General features: G+C 36.5%; 1 protein-coding gene across 21 annotated transcripts in view; it reads right to left on the reverse strand.

Moving 5' to 3' along the window:
- Sox5 (SRY-box transcription factor 5) overlaps positions 1–13906 on the reverse strand; it is a 921295-nt gene that overhangs the window by 20825 nt on the left and 886564 nt on the right. For all 21 annotated transcript variants that reach the window (XM_063238388.1, XM_063238384.1, XM_063238383.1 and 18 more), the window contains one exon: positions 11132–11277. In XM_063238388.1, coding sequence (XP_063094458.1) covers positions 11132–11277 — 146 coding nt within the window. The remainder of the gene's footprint in view (positions 1–11131; positions 11278–13906) is intronic.

Here is a 13906-nt window from a genome sequence, read left to right on the forward strand (position 1 = left end):
AGAGAGATGGGCTGTGGATCAGCTATTATAATGGACATGCCTGAAATAAAGCTCTTGGAGCTATAAAACTCATAAAAAGCACATGCATGAAATGACAGAATAGTGTGACTGTCAAATGTTGACTCAGTAACAGTTAAGCCCCTCCTGGCTGCACTTTTTTATGGTCTCCTACTATACTAATGATATGGGAAAGAAGGAAGAAACTAAAAAGGATTTTTAACCCTGGAATTATGTGAAACTCAAAGACCACCAAAGTAGATGAAAGATTATTTATAATGTCATAACTATTTATCAGCTGAGGTTTATATTAGGTTAAGTAAAATATAAAGAAACAATGCGTATGTCTATCCCCATTAACCTCATGATTTCTCCCTTGCTTACTAATTTCTCTGTATTTTAAAAAATTAGTTATCCACCCACATAATCTAACAGGACAAATGTGTGAAAAGGCTTTCTTGTAGACTGTGTATATATATAAACATATCCAGACATACATACACATAAACATACACTCACACACAGCAACACACACTTTCCCCCAACACAACAAAAACACAAGTAAAGCCAGAAATCATGAATTTACTTTGGTCAAATGTGAGCTTATCAACAAGAATATCAACAGGCACTTTGATGTTCTGGATATTAGAATTCTGGGATTTGGTTCCTTTGAGAAATATATTTCCATTCATTTTCCCCATTAAATAATCACAGGGATATATTATAGTTAAGGGACTAGAAAGATCTATACGTGTCCTCTCATCTAGTTATCTGAAAAATTAGTGGTTGCTAAGCCTGATTTTTCCCACACCTAAATTCAGAGATTTCCCCTATGAATTAAACACACATTTTTGTTGCACAACCTAAATTCCTTTCATGAAGGTTCTTGAAGTGTAATTGTAACTAAACTTCTTAGGAGCATAGTTTACCAGGCAATCTGCTGATCACAATTAAATGTACTGGTAGATCAGATATTCTTTAAAAATACTATAAAATTGAAGATATATGAGATAATTTACCTAGAAACCATTTTCGTGAGTTCAAGAATCTTAACTCCATGCTGGGAATTTAGCTCAGTGGCCTAAGCACTTGCTTGACAAGTGCAAGGTTGTGAGTTTGAACTTTGGTAACAAACAACAACAAAAAAAGGATCTTAACTCCAAGTGAATAACTTTATAAGATTATAAAATGACTAGTAGGTAAAAATTGATGAATCTATAGTAAAGATTTAAAATAACTTCTTGCAAAGGGGAGAAATATTCAAAAGTTCACGCAAATAACTAATTCTTATTCTCAAAAAGAGACATTTAAGGAACAAATACCATAATACCTAATGTATATTCCAGAAATGACTGCTAGAAAGATTAAGAGGACATAGTAAAGAATATAGTGACAAGAGGCCAGAAAGGTTCACTGAAAAAAAATTTATAAAGGAATTGTTTTATTTTTCTATAAGAGTTGGAATGCAGACTAATCTAGCTCAGTGATAATGCTTGCTTGCATTTAATTCAGGTTGCACAATCTGTCAATACCTTTGTTGTCATAATGGACAAATTATACAGAATCCTGAAAATGTTTTGCAGTGGGAAGAGAAAATCAACAATACTTGGCTTAAATATCTTAAATCCTCCATGTTAAAAAGAACTATGACTTGCTACCAAAGGAATATACAGAGAGTATGACTAGACACAGTCAACAGACAGGACACTAATCAAACACTATAAATTACTAAGTGAAATACAACGAAGCATGGAAGGGAGAGTTACCCAATAGTCAAGCACTCTATCCATTGAATGTGGTGACTTAGAGTGTAAGAAATTGCATCTGTCTTTTCAATATTGGCCATATGACTACCTGAAGAAGCAATTCAAAGAAGTAAATCAAAGTCAGATGACAAGTTTATGAAAGATTTTTTTTTTGCTTCAAATCTGCAATTCTATCATTTCAGGAGCTGCTTAACTAAACTCCTTATAACAAAGTTAAAATAGTTTGACCAGTGTACAGAACTGGATATTAGCTCTATCTAAATGGAGTAATTTCCTCAAAAGTTGTTCATACATTTTGATATCTAAAGCTAACTCTCCATTTACAGTTGAGATTTTCTTAAAAAGTGTTTAAATTATGAAAAAATGGGCTTATCTAGATTTATTTTGTAAAGAGACTGTATAATAAAAATCAGCCTGTGGATGCAAATACTTTGTAAAAGACACAGCTGTTGTCCAAACTCAAGGTTAGTTAACCTTTGAAACAAGGAGTCACTCACTGCTTTGCAGAAAGGAGGAAATTACTATGGCCTAGGTATGCAGTGTTCGGAGTAGAGGACACTCAAAGGAATGTGTGGAGAACAGCTCACAAAAAGATACAACACACCTTGTCACAGTAAAAGGCTAGTCACTGTTTATTTGTCAAAACAGCACTTATGGTGTGGGAGGCAGAAGAGAGAAAACTAAGACCTGGGATTTCAAACGTCTGGGTATGTGGCTAGTATTCTAATGACTTCTAAAAAAGCCTTTGCTTCTCTTTCACACCAGGATATCAACAGAATATCAACCAGACACTTTGATGTATACACTGAGTCAACTCAGGTTAATGTGAACAAAAATAGACCAACAAAGAAAAAAATAAAATTCATAATCTATATAGGATGACCTCTAGGTGTTGGGGGGTATAAACACAAAACTGGGCTGTTGTGCCAATGACTGTTCTATAAACAATGTGTGATCCAGTTACTGAGCTACAGAAACACACAGACATTTCCTCTTTAGTTTTTCCTTTGCATGGATTAGAAGCTACAAAGTTCAATATTCTTACAAATGTAGCTATGGTACCTGGTACTTACTTCAGTTAAATAAGTTGAACTGGACTATTTTGAAGAAACATGGCTTGATTTGGATATGGCTGGTCTGACAAATAGAAATGAGCACCCCAGGCTTATAATTCACTTTTCAATTATCCATGATAGTTTTACGTAAAGAGAGAAAAGGATAGATTAGATATTTAAAATCTCATTTTAATGCACACCCAAAACTTCACCGTATGTTTTATCAGAACTACTAAAAGATAAAGTACATTGGGAAGCAAAGACTGGGAGTATCATTCTTGTTTCCCTTGTTGATTCCCTAATGAATTGGTTGGTAGATGGTTAAGAAGGGAGCTAAGAAGGGAACAGAACCAGGAAAATAAAGAGTTGGAGGAAAGATGTAAAAATTGTGGGGATAGTAATTGTTTAAATGAGATTTTTAAGAATGTGCTAAAGTACAAACATGTTTACTCCCACAGCACAACCTAATCAAACAGGTGTTGGGTAATTTTCTCGAAGGTTTCCTTCCATAGGAGGAGATTTTTTTAATTTGAAGCAAGTATCACTATGGAGGGTACATTTTCAAGAATGCTGACAATTTTCTAGCCATTCTGCTATGCAAAAAAATGGAATTTTAGAAAAGATATTTGACTTGGAGCTGGAGGACCTAAATCCAAATGCTTGTCTACTAACTGAATACCTCTAGTCTTTTCGAAGCTTACATTTTTTTAAAAGAAATAATAGTAGTCGACTTATATTACAGCCCAAAATGAAATATGATGTGAAGTCATTGTAAATTTGTGGAAACAAAATAAATGCTAATAGCCATTATTGTTTCTCTGCTCATAGGCAACGGTGAATCTTTTTCAACTGTTAAAGAAGGCAAAAAGCAGAACTGGAAGGATTCATTGAGATCTTCTGAAACAACTACTAAATTCAGAATATTTCCTGATAAATTAATTCACTTTGATAATAAAGTTCACAATGAGTGATGACAGAGATAATGGCTACTAAATACAAAGGGGTAACCGAGAAAATTTCTTTGACTATGTCAGTATTTTGTAGTATAACTGCTTTGAGGCAGAAATTTGATGCTGATGAAGAGGAAGATATCAGTACAGAAAAGATAAAAGACCATTTTTGATAGCCAAGTTTCTAGAAGTAACACTTCTAATCTAACAACAAAAGGAGTCAGATTTACAGAAAGTTAGAAAACCCATAAACGTGAGGTTACGTGTGTAAGTTTATAAGCTCAGCACCTTTGGCATAATTGCTGTTTATACTTTGCTGTACATTCTCCTGGTGTTTATTTCTTGTGGATAAATACTTTGAAGATGTCTAGATCATTCTCTACATAGTGTTTTTAAACTTCTTTTTTCCCAGAAACACTACAGTTCACACGTACTCTTATCCTCAAATGAATAGACAGTTTCAATCAGCAGGAGGCTTCTGGGTGTCTCTCTGAAAGTCCAATTTGGCATGCCCTATAAGTCTCATTTTATTGGCCCACCCTGCGCACTAACCCCTCTACCAGAATGATGTAAAGAACACAAGACTCTCTGTTTGAAAACATGCACAGCTTTTCTAAGCTTGAAAATTAAACCATAAAAAGTTTACTGAAAAAGAAAAAAAAAAACCTTTAAAAAGCTCCTTAAAAACTCACACCATAATTGCTCCCCACCAAGCGTGGGCACTTGCTAGCTGCAAGCAGTGGCACTGTGACAAATGTAGCAAAACTGAAAGCGGGCTATACTAAGAGAAAGAAAAAGCCTTCCACTGGCCATCTGTGAAAATAAGGCATGTGGCCATTAAATGCAGAGGCTGTAAATATACACAAACTCCACGAAGCAAATGGCAAAAAAGGACTAAACTTCAAGCTCAAACAAATCAAAATGTTTAATGCATAGTTACCACTGCTGGACGAAAACAGCTCTGATCTTTGCAGTCTGCAAACTCGGCATGTATTTCAATTAAATACCCCCAAAAAAGAAAGAAAGAAAAAGAAAGAAATGAAAAGACATAGAAGAAAACAGTCTGGAACAAAAGGCTATAGATGGCCTCTGCTCAATTTCGAGAAACAAACAGCCCCTTTAACTTGCACCAGCCTGTCGAGAATGTCGATTGGAATTATTGAAAGGCTGACATATAGAGTGATGGATGGGTGATGACATAATACCTATTTGCCTTTTTGCATGGTTTTATAAAACTGGCTGCTGTGTGCTGATAATATTCACCAAGGGGTTTCCTCTCCCCTCCTGTCCCATAAGAAGTGTTCCCTGGCTAAGACACTCAGAATTAAGGTTTTATGAATGAAAGACAAAAGGAAAGAAAACCTAAGGATCAAATGCCAACTTGCATATAAAAAGCTGGTCTAAATTTTTTAATAATCAGTTGCATAAAAAGCAGTTCTGTATCCATTTTATATAAATTTTCAGAATTGCAAGACTCCGATCATAAAATGGCAAATAGTCAACTTCAGACTTTCTGTATCTTTTAATTAAAAGCACCACATAAATAATCATATGTAAATGTAGAGATTAAAATATATACTCACATTTATAAATCACTTGTGTTTATTTTAATTTGTTCCTCTGCAAATTCTAACCAGCAAATTTAAAAGACTGGGAACACTTCTTTTTGCCATACACACACACACGCATACACACACACACACACACACACACACACACACACACGCGCGCGCACACCCCTAGTAAAATTTGCTTTACCACATGGTTTCATTTTCCTCCAAAATGATTTACCTCCTCTGTAAACACTGAGGTATTTAGTTCTAATTTGACTTCTCTAATTTATTTGAGGTAGCAGCAATATTTATAAAAGCCATCTAGAAATCATTAATTGAAGACTCTTCCATCGAATGGAGAGGCACGAGTGCCTTCATGCTCTGTTTTTTTTTCCGAGCAAAGCTTAAAATTCACCACTTCTCACAGGCCTTCTTATCTAAGGGAAGGAGCACGTGTTAGATAATGCTGAATTAGTGGCACTGTGTCAGTTTCTGAAGAGTTAACACTGCCGGCTCATCCATCAGATGGCCAGCGAAGCACTGGGAAAGCGTGATGGATGTAAAATTATTACAGGGCTGCCATCCGATACACTTACTGCCATTTGTAACTAATGCTGGGAATGACACACTTTTTTTCATTATTAAACATCCACATTAAGTCAACATTGGTCACTGTCATTTCATGTTTGGCACTCTGTTAAAGGGAAAGAAAAGGCTTGACAATGGCAGAAAAGAAGAGGTTGTAATGAAAGAGATTCCAAGTGCCAGAGTGGTAAAATTAACCTTTGTTTACAAATTACCCTATTGTAATGTATGATTGTGCTTCTTATGAATATGACTGACAAACAGCCAAAAAGAGAGAAACTGGGGTCACTGCCGAGTAAATTATTATTTAAAATATATGTGCTATGCTATTCACTATATTTTTATTTCATTCTATAGAAATTTGCGAAGAATTTTACCTGAACTGCAAAAGCAAAAGTAAAATATTTTCCCAGGAACATTGTACAATTACATTCAAGTTCATGGCTTGTGTGCATGTTTATATTTCAGGAACATTGTAGGCAATTAATGTTTGGTGAATACATTTTCCTTAAAAAATACATGCATAGATTTGCATGTTTAATTTTTGTGAGTGACATCTGTTTCACATACGAAGAACGAAACAGAAGTCGGTCTTAACATGTATGGGGCATGTGTGTGAACCACATATTCTTACATTTAACCTGTCACTAGGCAGTGCTTTCCTGTGTACATGCTTGTATGTCATTTGCTTCTTTATGAACCCCAGACAAAACATAAAGCCCTGAACGTGTAATGGTGACAGTGCAAAAGGTAGATACATGACAATAATTATGAATCAAAACAAACTGGTTTCATGCAGGCGATCTTTAAGAGCTTTGATATTATTTTTTACAATGTAGCTGTGGCTGAAAATCGTCTTTTCTTACCCAGTAGCCATTCTGGTCTTTCTTTTCTTCACAACTAATATCACCTAGAAATCAAGATGGGCATCGATCTCAGGGAAGAAGTTCTCTAGTTGAGCTGCAGAATATATTTCATAATCAGATTTAAGGAGTCTTTTTAGCCTTATGCCAGTAATCTTCTTAAAGTTGTGCAAAAGACCCCATTCCGGCTAATAAGCTAAAACATCCCCATGCGACAAAGATAGAATTCAGCAAGGACAGAAAGCTGCTGCCTGAGTCTTCCTGCCCTCAGATGGACAGGGTAGTCATGGGACAACCACCATTTTGTGACCCACAGGGAAAAACCAAGGGTCACAGAAATTCCAAGCTTTATATCACTGAGTTGGTGAAGTAATGCATCCAGCTAGCATCACTGTGTGATAACAGTTAAACAGTACCCGTTCAAGCTATTGAGATTTCCTAATGGATGCTGAGAAATATGTTTCCAATAGGTACTATGGCATATAAACAGTCTTCCTATGTAACATTTGGAATGAAGCACATAAGCTGAGAAACTTCTGGTCTATTTCTCATTTCAGTGGCACGTACTAGCACTGCTGTGTTAACACTGCCTAGTGGGTGAGGACAATACAAACGGGTTTTCACGATCTTCTACTAGGAATAGATGCCTTTAAACCCAGGATCAAGAACCTGCTGTACAGTAAACTGTATGGTCACAACTGTGTCATTTGTGTGTTAAACAAGCAAATTGAGTGTTTTTAAAGATACATATTTGAAAGACTTCTTTTTATTTCTTCCTACCTGAGGAGACTACTTTTCCCCCATAACACTGTGATCTGCAGTTGCCGTGTTGTTTGCAACAGAGCTGTGTGGTAAGAGATAAAATTACTTGAATATACAATCAGTCTATAATAAACCAGAAATGACAATTATAAATAATACTGTGTCCCAGAGTTTCCAAGAAACCTGACACATACTTTTTGGGTATGCTGAAACACTTCCAAGAAAAGTAAAGAAGTGAAAAATCTTTAAGAACTCTTCAATTAAAATGTGTTTTAGTAAAAATGACTTTCATGATGTTTTGGTACATATCACTGGGAAAACATTTGTCCCTGTCTTCACGCCTCTAATTGTTTGTACTGTCTAACTACAGCTTTTCAGAGTTAAGACCTAGTTAGGACAACCACATTGGCATTTTCATATGTGAAGACAAGTTCATGCATACAAGCTTTGTGTATCCAAGAGCACGGATCTCCAATAGAAAATACTAATTTTCTGGTTCTTAGGTTATGATCTCTACTACCTTTTAGACTCATGTAAAGTACAGGCTGAATTTCTTTTCTTTCCTATTTCTTTTATCCCAGCTCCTTTCTACCTTTTTTTCTCCTTTGTCTCACTTTTTACATTCACATAGTTCATGGGTTTAAGGAGTTATGAATATTATGCTATGGAAACACTCCTTTGAATTCAAGCAATAAGAAAATATTACAAAAGCAAGTTATCATTATATTCCTTTTAAACCTTTTATTAAGAATGACAAGGAAAAATTTCAAACTGATAACTGATCTGCATACTTGCCATTAATAAAGCTGAGTGATTATAAATATCTAATTAAAAATCAGTTTGTGGAAAACAGCACATTATGCATGATGATGTTACTTTATGTGGAAGAACAAGTATCCACCTTTGTCACCTCAGATGTATGAGTGATCTGACATACAAAGTATTCAGGCCAGTTAGATGTGTTCACATACATACAAATATGCAATGATTAACAGGCAGGATAATATTTTGATCCAAATTGTAAGTTCCGTAAAGGTAGAGACTATATTTTTTTTGTTCAAAAGAATATTGCAAGTTCATAGAACAGTCCTAAACACATGATAGGTACTGATTTTGAATAATTAGTAATTAAAAGATATAAATTTGATATCACTATGTCATTCCCACAAGGAGCATAGACATAATCATTGTAGAAATGATTCTCAAGCTAGCTAAGTTGGAAAAGGTAACCAAGAGCCACTGCAAGAGCTAACTTCAAAAGGCTTCAGTAGTCCCACTTTTAGTGTCAGTAATCAGAGTAATACAAAGGATGAGCTAATTCAGACACTTTGTTTCAGAAGATTTCCTCATACAAGAGTTTGTCATACTACTGTACTGCCTCATTTTCACAGACTAAGATTTTCCCTTAACAGCAATCAACATATGAGCTCCAGATTTAGTTCAACGACTGGACATTGCAAGTGCAGAGTAAAGAGATTCATGAATAATAATCTCAACAATAGAGACATCTCTGGTCAATAGGCATTTGCCAATATTATTAGAAAAATTGGTTTTTAAAAAGTTATAACTCTACCGATGTGTTAGCTTTCAACAAAGGCAACTTTCATTCTTACAACCCAAATAAGAGGTGTTAATCGGAGAAATAAAGTACAGTTGTGGAGTGGAACAAGAAGTGGAAATAAGGTGCCCAACAACGAGTAAGTGTGGAGTAAAGTGAATACAGATGGTTCCACTCCTGCTACTTAATCAAAAGGCTGTGCGGAGTCACTGGAGCCAGTATAAAGTCATATGTTAGAACAACAGCTGATCTGTATTAGAGAAGATTAACTCAGTGCCATGGTGGAGGGCCCAGGATTATTTTATGTACTTCCATTGCCTTATAAGCCGTCAGCGCAATTATTGCCCTCCGATGTGAATGACTGATCTGTAACCACAGCTAAACAGCATGCTGCTTGGGGGCCTAGGAGCTTCATGAAGATGAATTTCCATACCATCAAAGTGCTTTTAATGGGCTCCCTGATTCAACCACAAGGCCTGTTTTGCAAGTATATAGAACTCAGGATGAAGGCTTCCTGTCCAAAAGGATTTGGTCGGTTGTCACTTGACAATTCCCAGCCAGCACAGGGGAGGAGAGGGGGGAGATAGGTAGAGTTGTCTCTGCTTTGGAGGATTAAAAAAAGGGTACAGATGCTTGCTGAATGCAACCAACTGCTGTATCCACAGCTGAATTCAATGCGCTTAACAAATAACGGCAATTTAGCTATGCTTGCGAGGAATAGCTTGAGTCACTTTGCATTAGCATCTGGCTGAGTGTTAAACTCATTTCTACATGGGGAGCAGAGAAGAGGAATTTCTGTTCAAGCATCCTTTCAAGAATGTTTAAATATTTGAATATAAATTCCTTTATGCTTGCTATCATTCCTTCTTAGAGCTGTCACTTCTCTTTTCCTCTTCCCTTCTGGTGCTTAGCTATAAAAATTTTGTGTCCTTCTCACTGCAACAATGTCGCCCGTCTTACTTTGTAAGCCTACAAGGAATGTATGCTGACCCATGTCCTGTCCCCTGTAGACAGAGCAGAATTGAGTTGTTTCTTCTTTCTAAATTTTTATGCATTCCAGGACCAGAGGAAAAAAGCAGCTGTGACAGGATCACCTCACCATTTCACCTGTACTATGCAGATTGCTAGCTTCTTGGTGATTAGACATTGAATTTTACATGAAACCTGGGAAACCAGAGAGCTGTCCAAATCAGCAGTCTGCTTACTCTGGACAATTTTGTTTGGCTCATGTGTTTCTCATTATGAACTTTGAAGTTATTGCTAAGTAGCTGATTCTTTTGCCTGCCGTACCTATAGGCTTGTGTCCAGGGGATTTGGTAAAGTTTTAAAATTTCCACCCAAAACATAGCAAATATTACCAGAAGTGTAGTAAGTATAAAGTGCAATAAGCATAAGCAAATATTACCAAAAGATGTGTTCCTGATGAACACCTATAACGACATAATATATTCTGAGTAAAATACAGTGTGTTCTTCAACAAAATAGCTTGAGAATCATTATGTCTCAGACAAACTCGGAAGTTAGGTATAACAAATAATAAAGTTTTGAAAAGCAGTTTTCTGATAAAGTAAAATTTTCCAATTTCACAGCCACTTAACATGTGACAGTGCTTTGCACTGGAAACATTATCAGCAGCACAGGATCCTACATACTTAGAATATGAGCATGGGTATCATCCAAGCTTATGGTGATTAAAGAAGATTCAGTATTTTCAAATCCTGCTCATCCCCAAATACAAGTTAAGTATCTCTGCAAAGCAGAACTTTCACCCAGAGTCAGATATTTCGAATGCCACTTCATTTTAATACAAACTGGCGGCATAAAGGGGGATAGTAATTGCAAATAAGGCTTGGAGATGGATAGAGAGAAATGCATCCCGCTTCCAGATGGCTTTGATTAGGATGGGCATGGGGACCTCTGCCTGGATGCAGAGAAAAGAAACGGAGAAGCACCACTCAGAGGACGGTAAGGTGAACAACAGAGAGGAAATGTAGGCAAGTTTGTGAACTCTTCCTGGAAAGTAAGTTGTTTCGTGAACTAACCTTTTCTGTCCGGCAGTTATTGAGACCTAGACTATTCACAACAGCCACCTTCCCATCAAGCACCTGTTGCTCCCGACGAAGCTGCTCCTTCATTTGCCGAGCTTCCTGGATTGCCTTGCTGACAGCATCATGATCGTTTAAATAACCTGAGGATGACACAGAGCAAATGTACAAATGCATGGCTAGGCTTGCCTTTAACCATAAAAATCTCTTCCACGATGGATGATGGCTAATGCCTGGCATATCAGAATTTCTTCATGGAATTTGCCTGAAATTAATTAGTGAATGAATAATTGATGATTGATTCACATAGTCATACAAGAACATGTTACCAAATACCTGTAATAAAAACATAATGTTTAAGTGAAAGATGGTTGTTGCCAAGTATTTTGAAAGGAGTTTAAGATTTAATTTTAAATAGTCTTTTTAGTTATTACCTGAATAGTCTGTAGGGCAAAATAAAAACTATCTGATATTTTTTCATGCAAAGACCATTTGAACGTCATCATAAGATATAGGTATTGTTAGTTACCACTATGATTATTGAATTTCTCAGAATATTTGGAAGGTTAAAGGACTTTTTCTATAGCACTATTATGCTTCTTTGGTACAGAGAAATATATCATTATTAAGTGACTGAAAGAAGAGCATTTTCCCCTGAATCCATTGATGGTAAAATAACCTACTGGTGGCAGTGCTTTGTGATGAATTCTAAACTTGTAATAGTTAAGAGTTTGAATTTCACAGAATGTAACCAAGCACCCATAATGGATAAGAACTTGTGGCTACTGTTAAGTACAGTCACACTGGACTCACACACTTAGTAATATGGTTAAATGGCTAGCTTGTGCCTGCAGCTACACAGTCCTACACAGTGAGTTAGTGAGAAACACTACCAAAATGTTTCTTTTAAAGAGTTACAGGGACCAGGAGCTAAACTAATTTTAACTTTAACACTGGTCATTTGTTTGCTGCACATTATGATGATGAACTGCATGGTGTTAGCGTAGCACTGGGAAACAATGATTCTTACGAATATTTAGAGGAAAGCTAATATCTCATCTTTCTTTCTCTCTATCTTTTAACTGGGGCATAAAATAGCATAAAATGAATCTGTAATATGAAATTGCCCAGAAAAGGGACTTGTTTGTGACACGAGGCTAAATCTAACCAGATCCATTGGTGAATTGTGACAGATGGAGGGACTGTGAGACAGAAGGCAGGCACTAATCACACATAAAATGACCGGCTTGCCTCAACATGTTCCATGGATTCCAGCAAACTTTACACCCTAATCCATTTTTAGAACAAAAAACATCTGGGCCATAAATCCTCTAATCTGCCAAAACATGCTATTAAATCCCATGATTTGTTGAAAAACACTAAGATTAAAGAAAGGAAATATAAAATGGCTAACTGCTGTGTTAGGAAAGTGTTATTAATACTCTTTCTTTGTCTCAATTATGAATGTTCTGGTACTAAAGAGCCTTGTCTAATCATGTCAGATTACACATCCTGGTTGTATTGCGAGACTCTTCTATCTGATCTGCTGCGTGCCAAAAAACATAAAATATTTTCTTGCTGCTTAAACATTTCTCTTGAAGAAACTGATGTCAGATTCGTGCAGCGCTTCACTGTGAAAGGTTTCTAAGTGGTCCATGCCTTTCTTCCTTACTATGGACAGACCACGCCTGCTTCTCTGATCTTTTGGGGGGTGAAGTAAGCAGCAAAAAGAAGAGCCTTAAAATATTATAAATCAGCCTTTCAGAGCTAATCATTGGGATTTATCCACAGACCAAAACACTTCCACTCTTTATAAACAAACTGAGGACTGATCTCCAGGGTTAATATTTACTGTAAAGAGTAGTTAGCTTTAAATTTTTCTCAACATTCTGATTGGTCCTTCTGAACAAACTTCTTCAGACATTATTCTTAAGCCTATTCTGTTCTCTCATTATTCTAAAAGACACCCACTCATAAAAGACTGTAATGGTCTAGATATGTTGACTTAGTGAAGCCTGAAGGGAATTAGCCCACATTTGCCTATTCTCTAACTTCTCTTTATATTTTACTTTGTTTCACGCATCTTGTAATTGATTTAACTTCTCCAGACCACAAATATATTGAATAAAGCCATGGATTCTTTATAGTTCTTAGGGACTGAGAAGATAACTCTGTGCAGGAAAATGATAATACAGATGCAAGAGGAATACAAATCATCATAGAGGTGCATAGCAGACAGACATGTTCTGCAGTGGCTGTTTCCATTTGGAAGTGATTGCAGATGGAAGAAGGTGGGTTTTTTTTTTTTCTTTTAGAAACATTGTTGCTCTTAGACCCTTGAGTTTCAGTTATGATGTTATAGGCATTCCAGCATCTGTACGTGTATGTTAAACCAGGGCCATTTATGCATGACAGAATTCCATCTTCATAGCTTCATTGGTGGTTCTTGACATTTTGTTCTCATCAGTCGACAAATGTCCAGCTCTGCTTAGTGCTTTTCTCACGTAGAGGCCTCCTGTCAGAGGAGTGAGGCATCTGCTCTGCTTCCTGCCCAGGCCAAATCTACCACTCTGCTAGCCACAGATCTCCGCTAATGCCCATTCCATGGAGATGGTGTGTCCTATTGTCAGTCACCGAAAACCTCCACTCACGTTCTCACTTTCTCTTCCTTTTCATCGCTGGTTCTCATCTATATCACGCACCCGACCTCCACCACGTCCACTCCACAATTTATGAGTACTTGAGCTACTTCCTCGCCTGACTACAAGCAAT

The sequence above is a fragment of the Cavia porcellus genome, unplaced genomic scaffold (genome assembly GCF_034190915.1).
Source record: "Cavia porcellus strain 051 isolate PalLab524CR breed Dunkin Hartley unplaced genomic scaffold, mCavPor4.1 scaffold_27, whole genome shotgun sequence".
In the NCBI taxonomy this organism is placed as follows: Eukaryota; Metazoa; Chordata; class Mammalia; order Rodentia; family Caviidae; genus Cavia; species Cavia porcellus.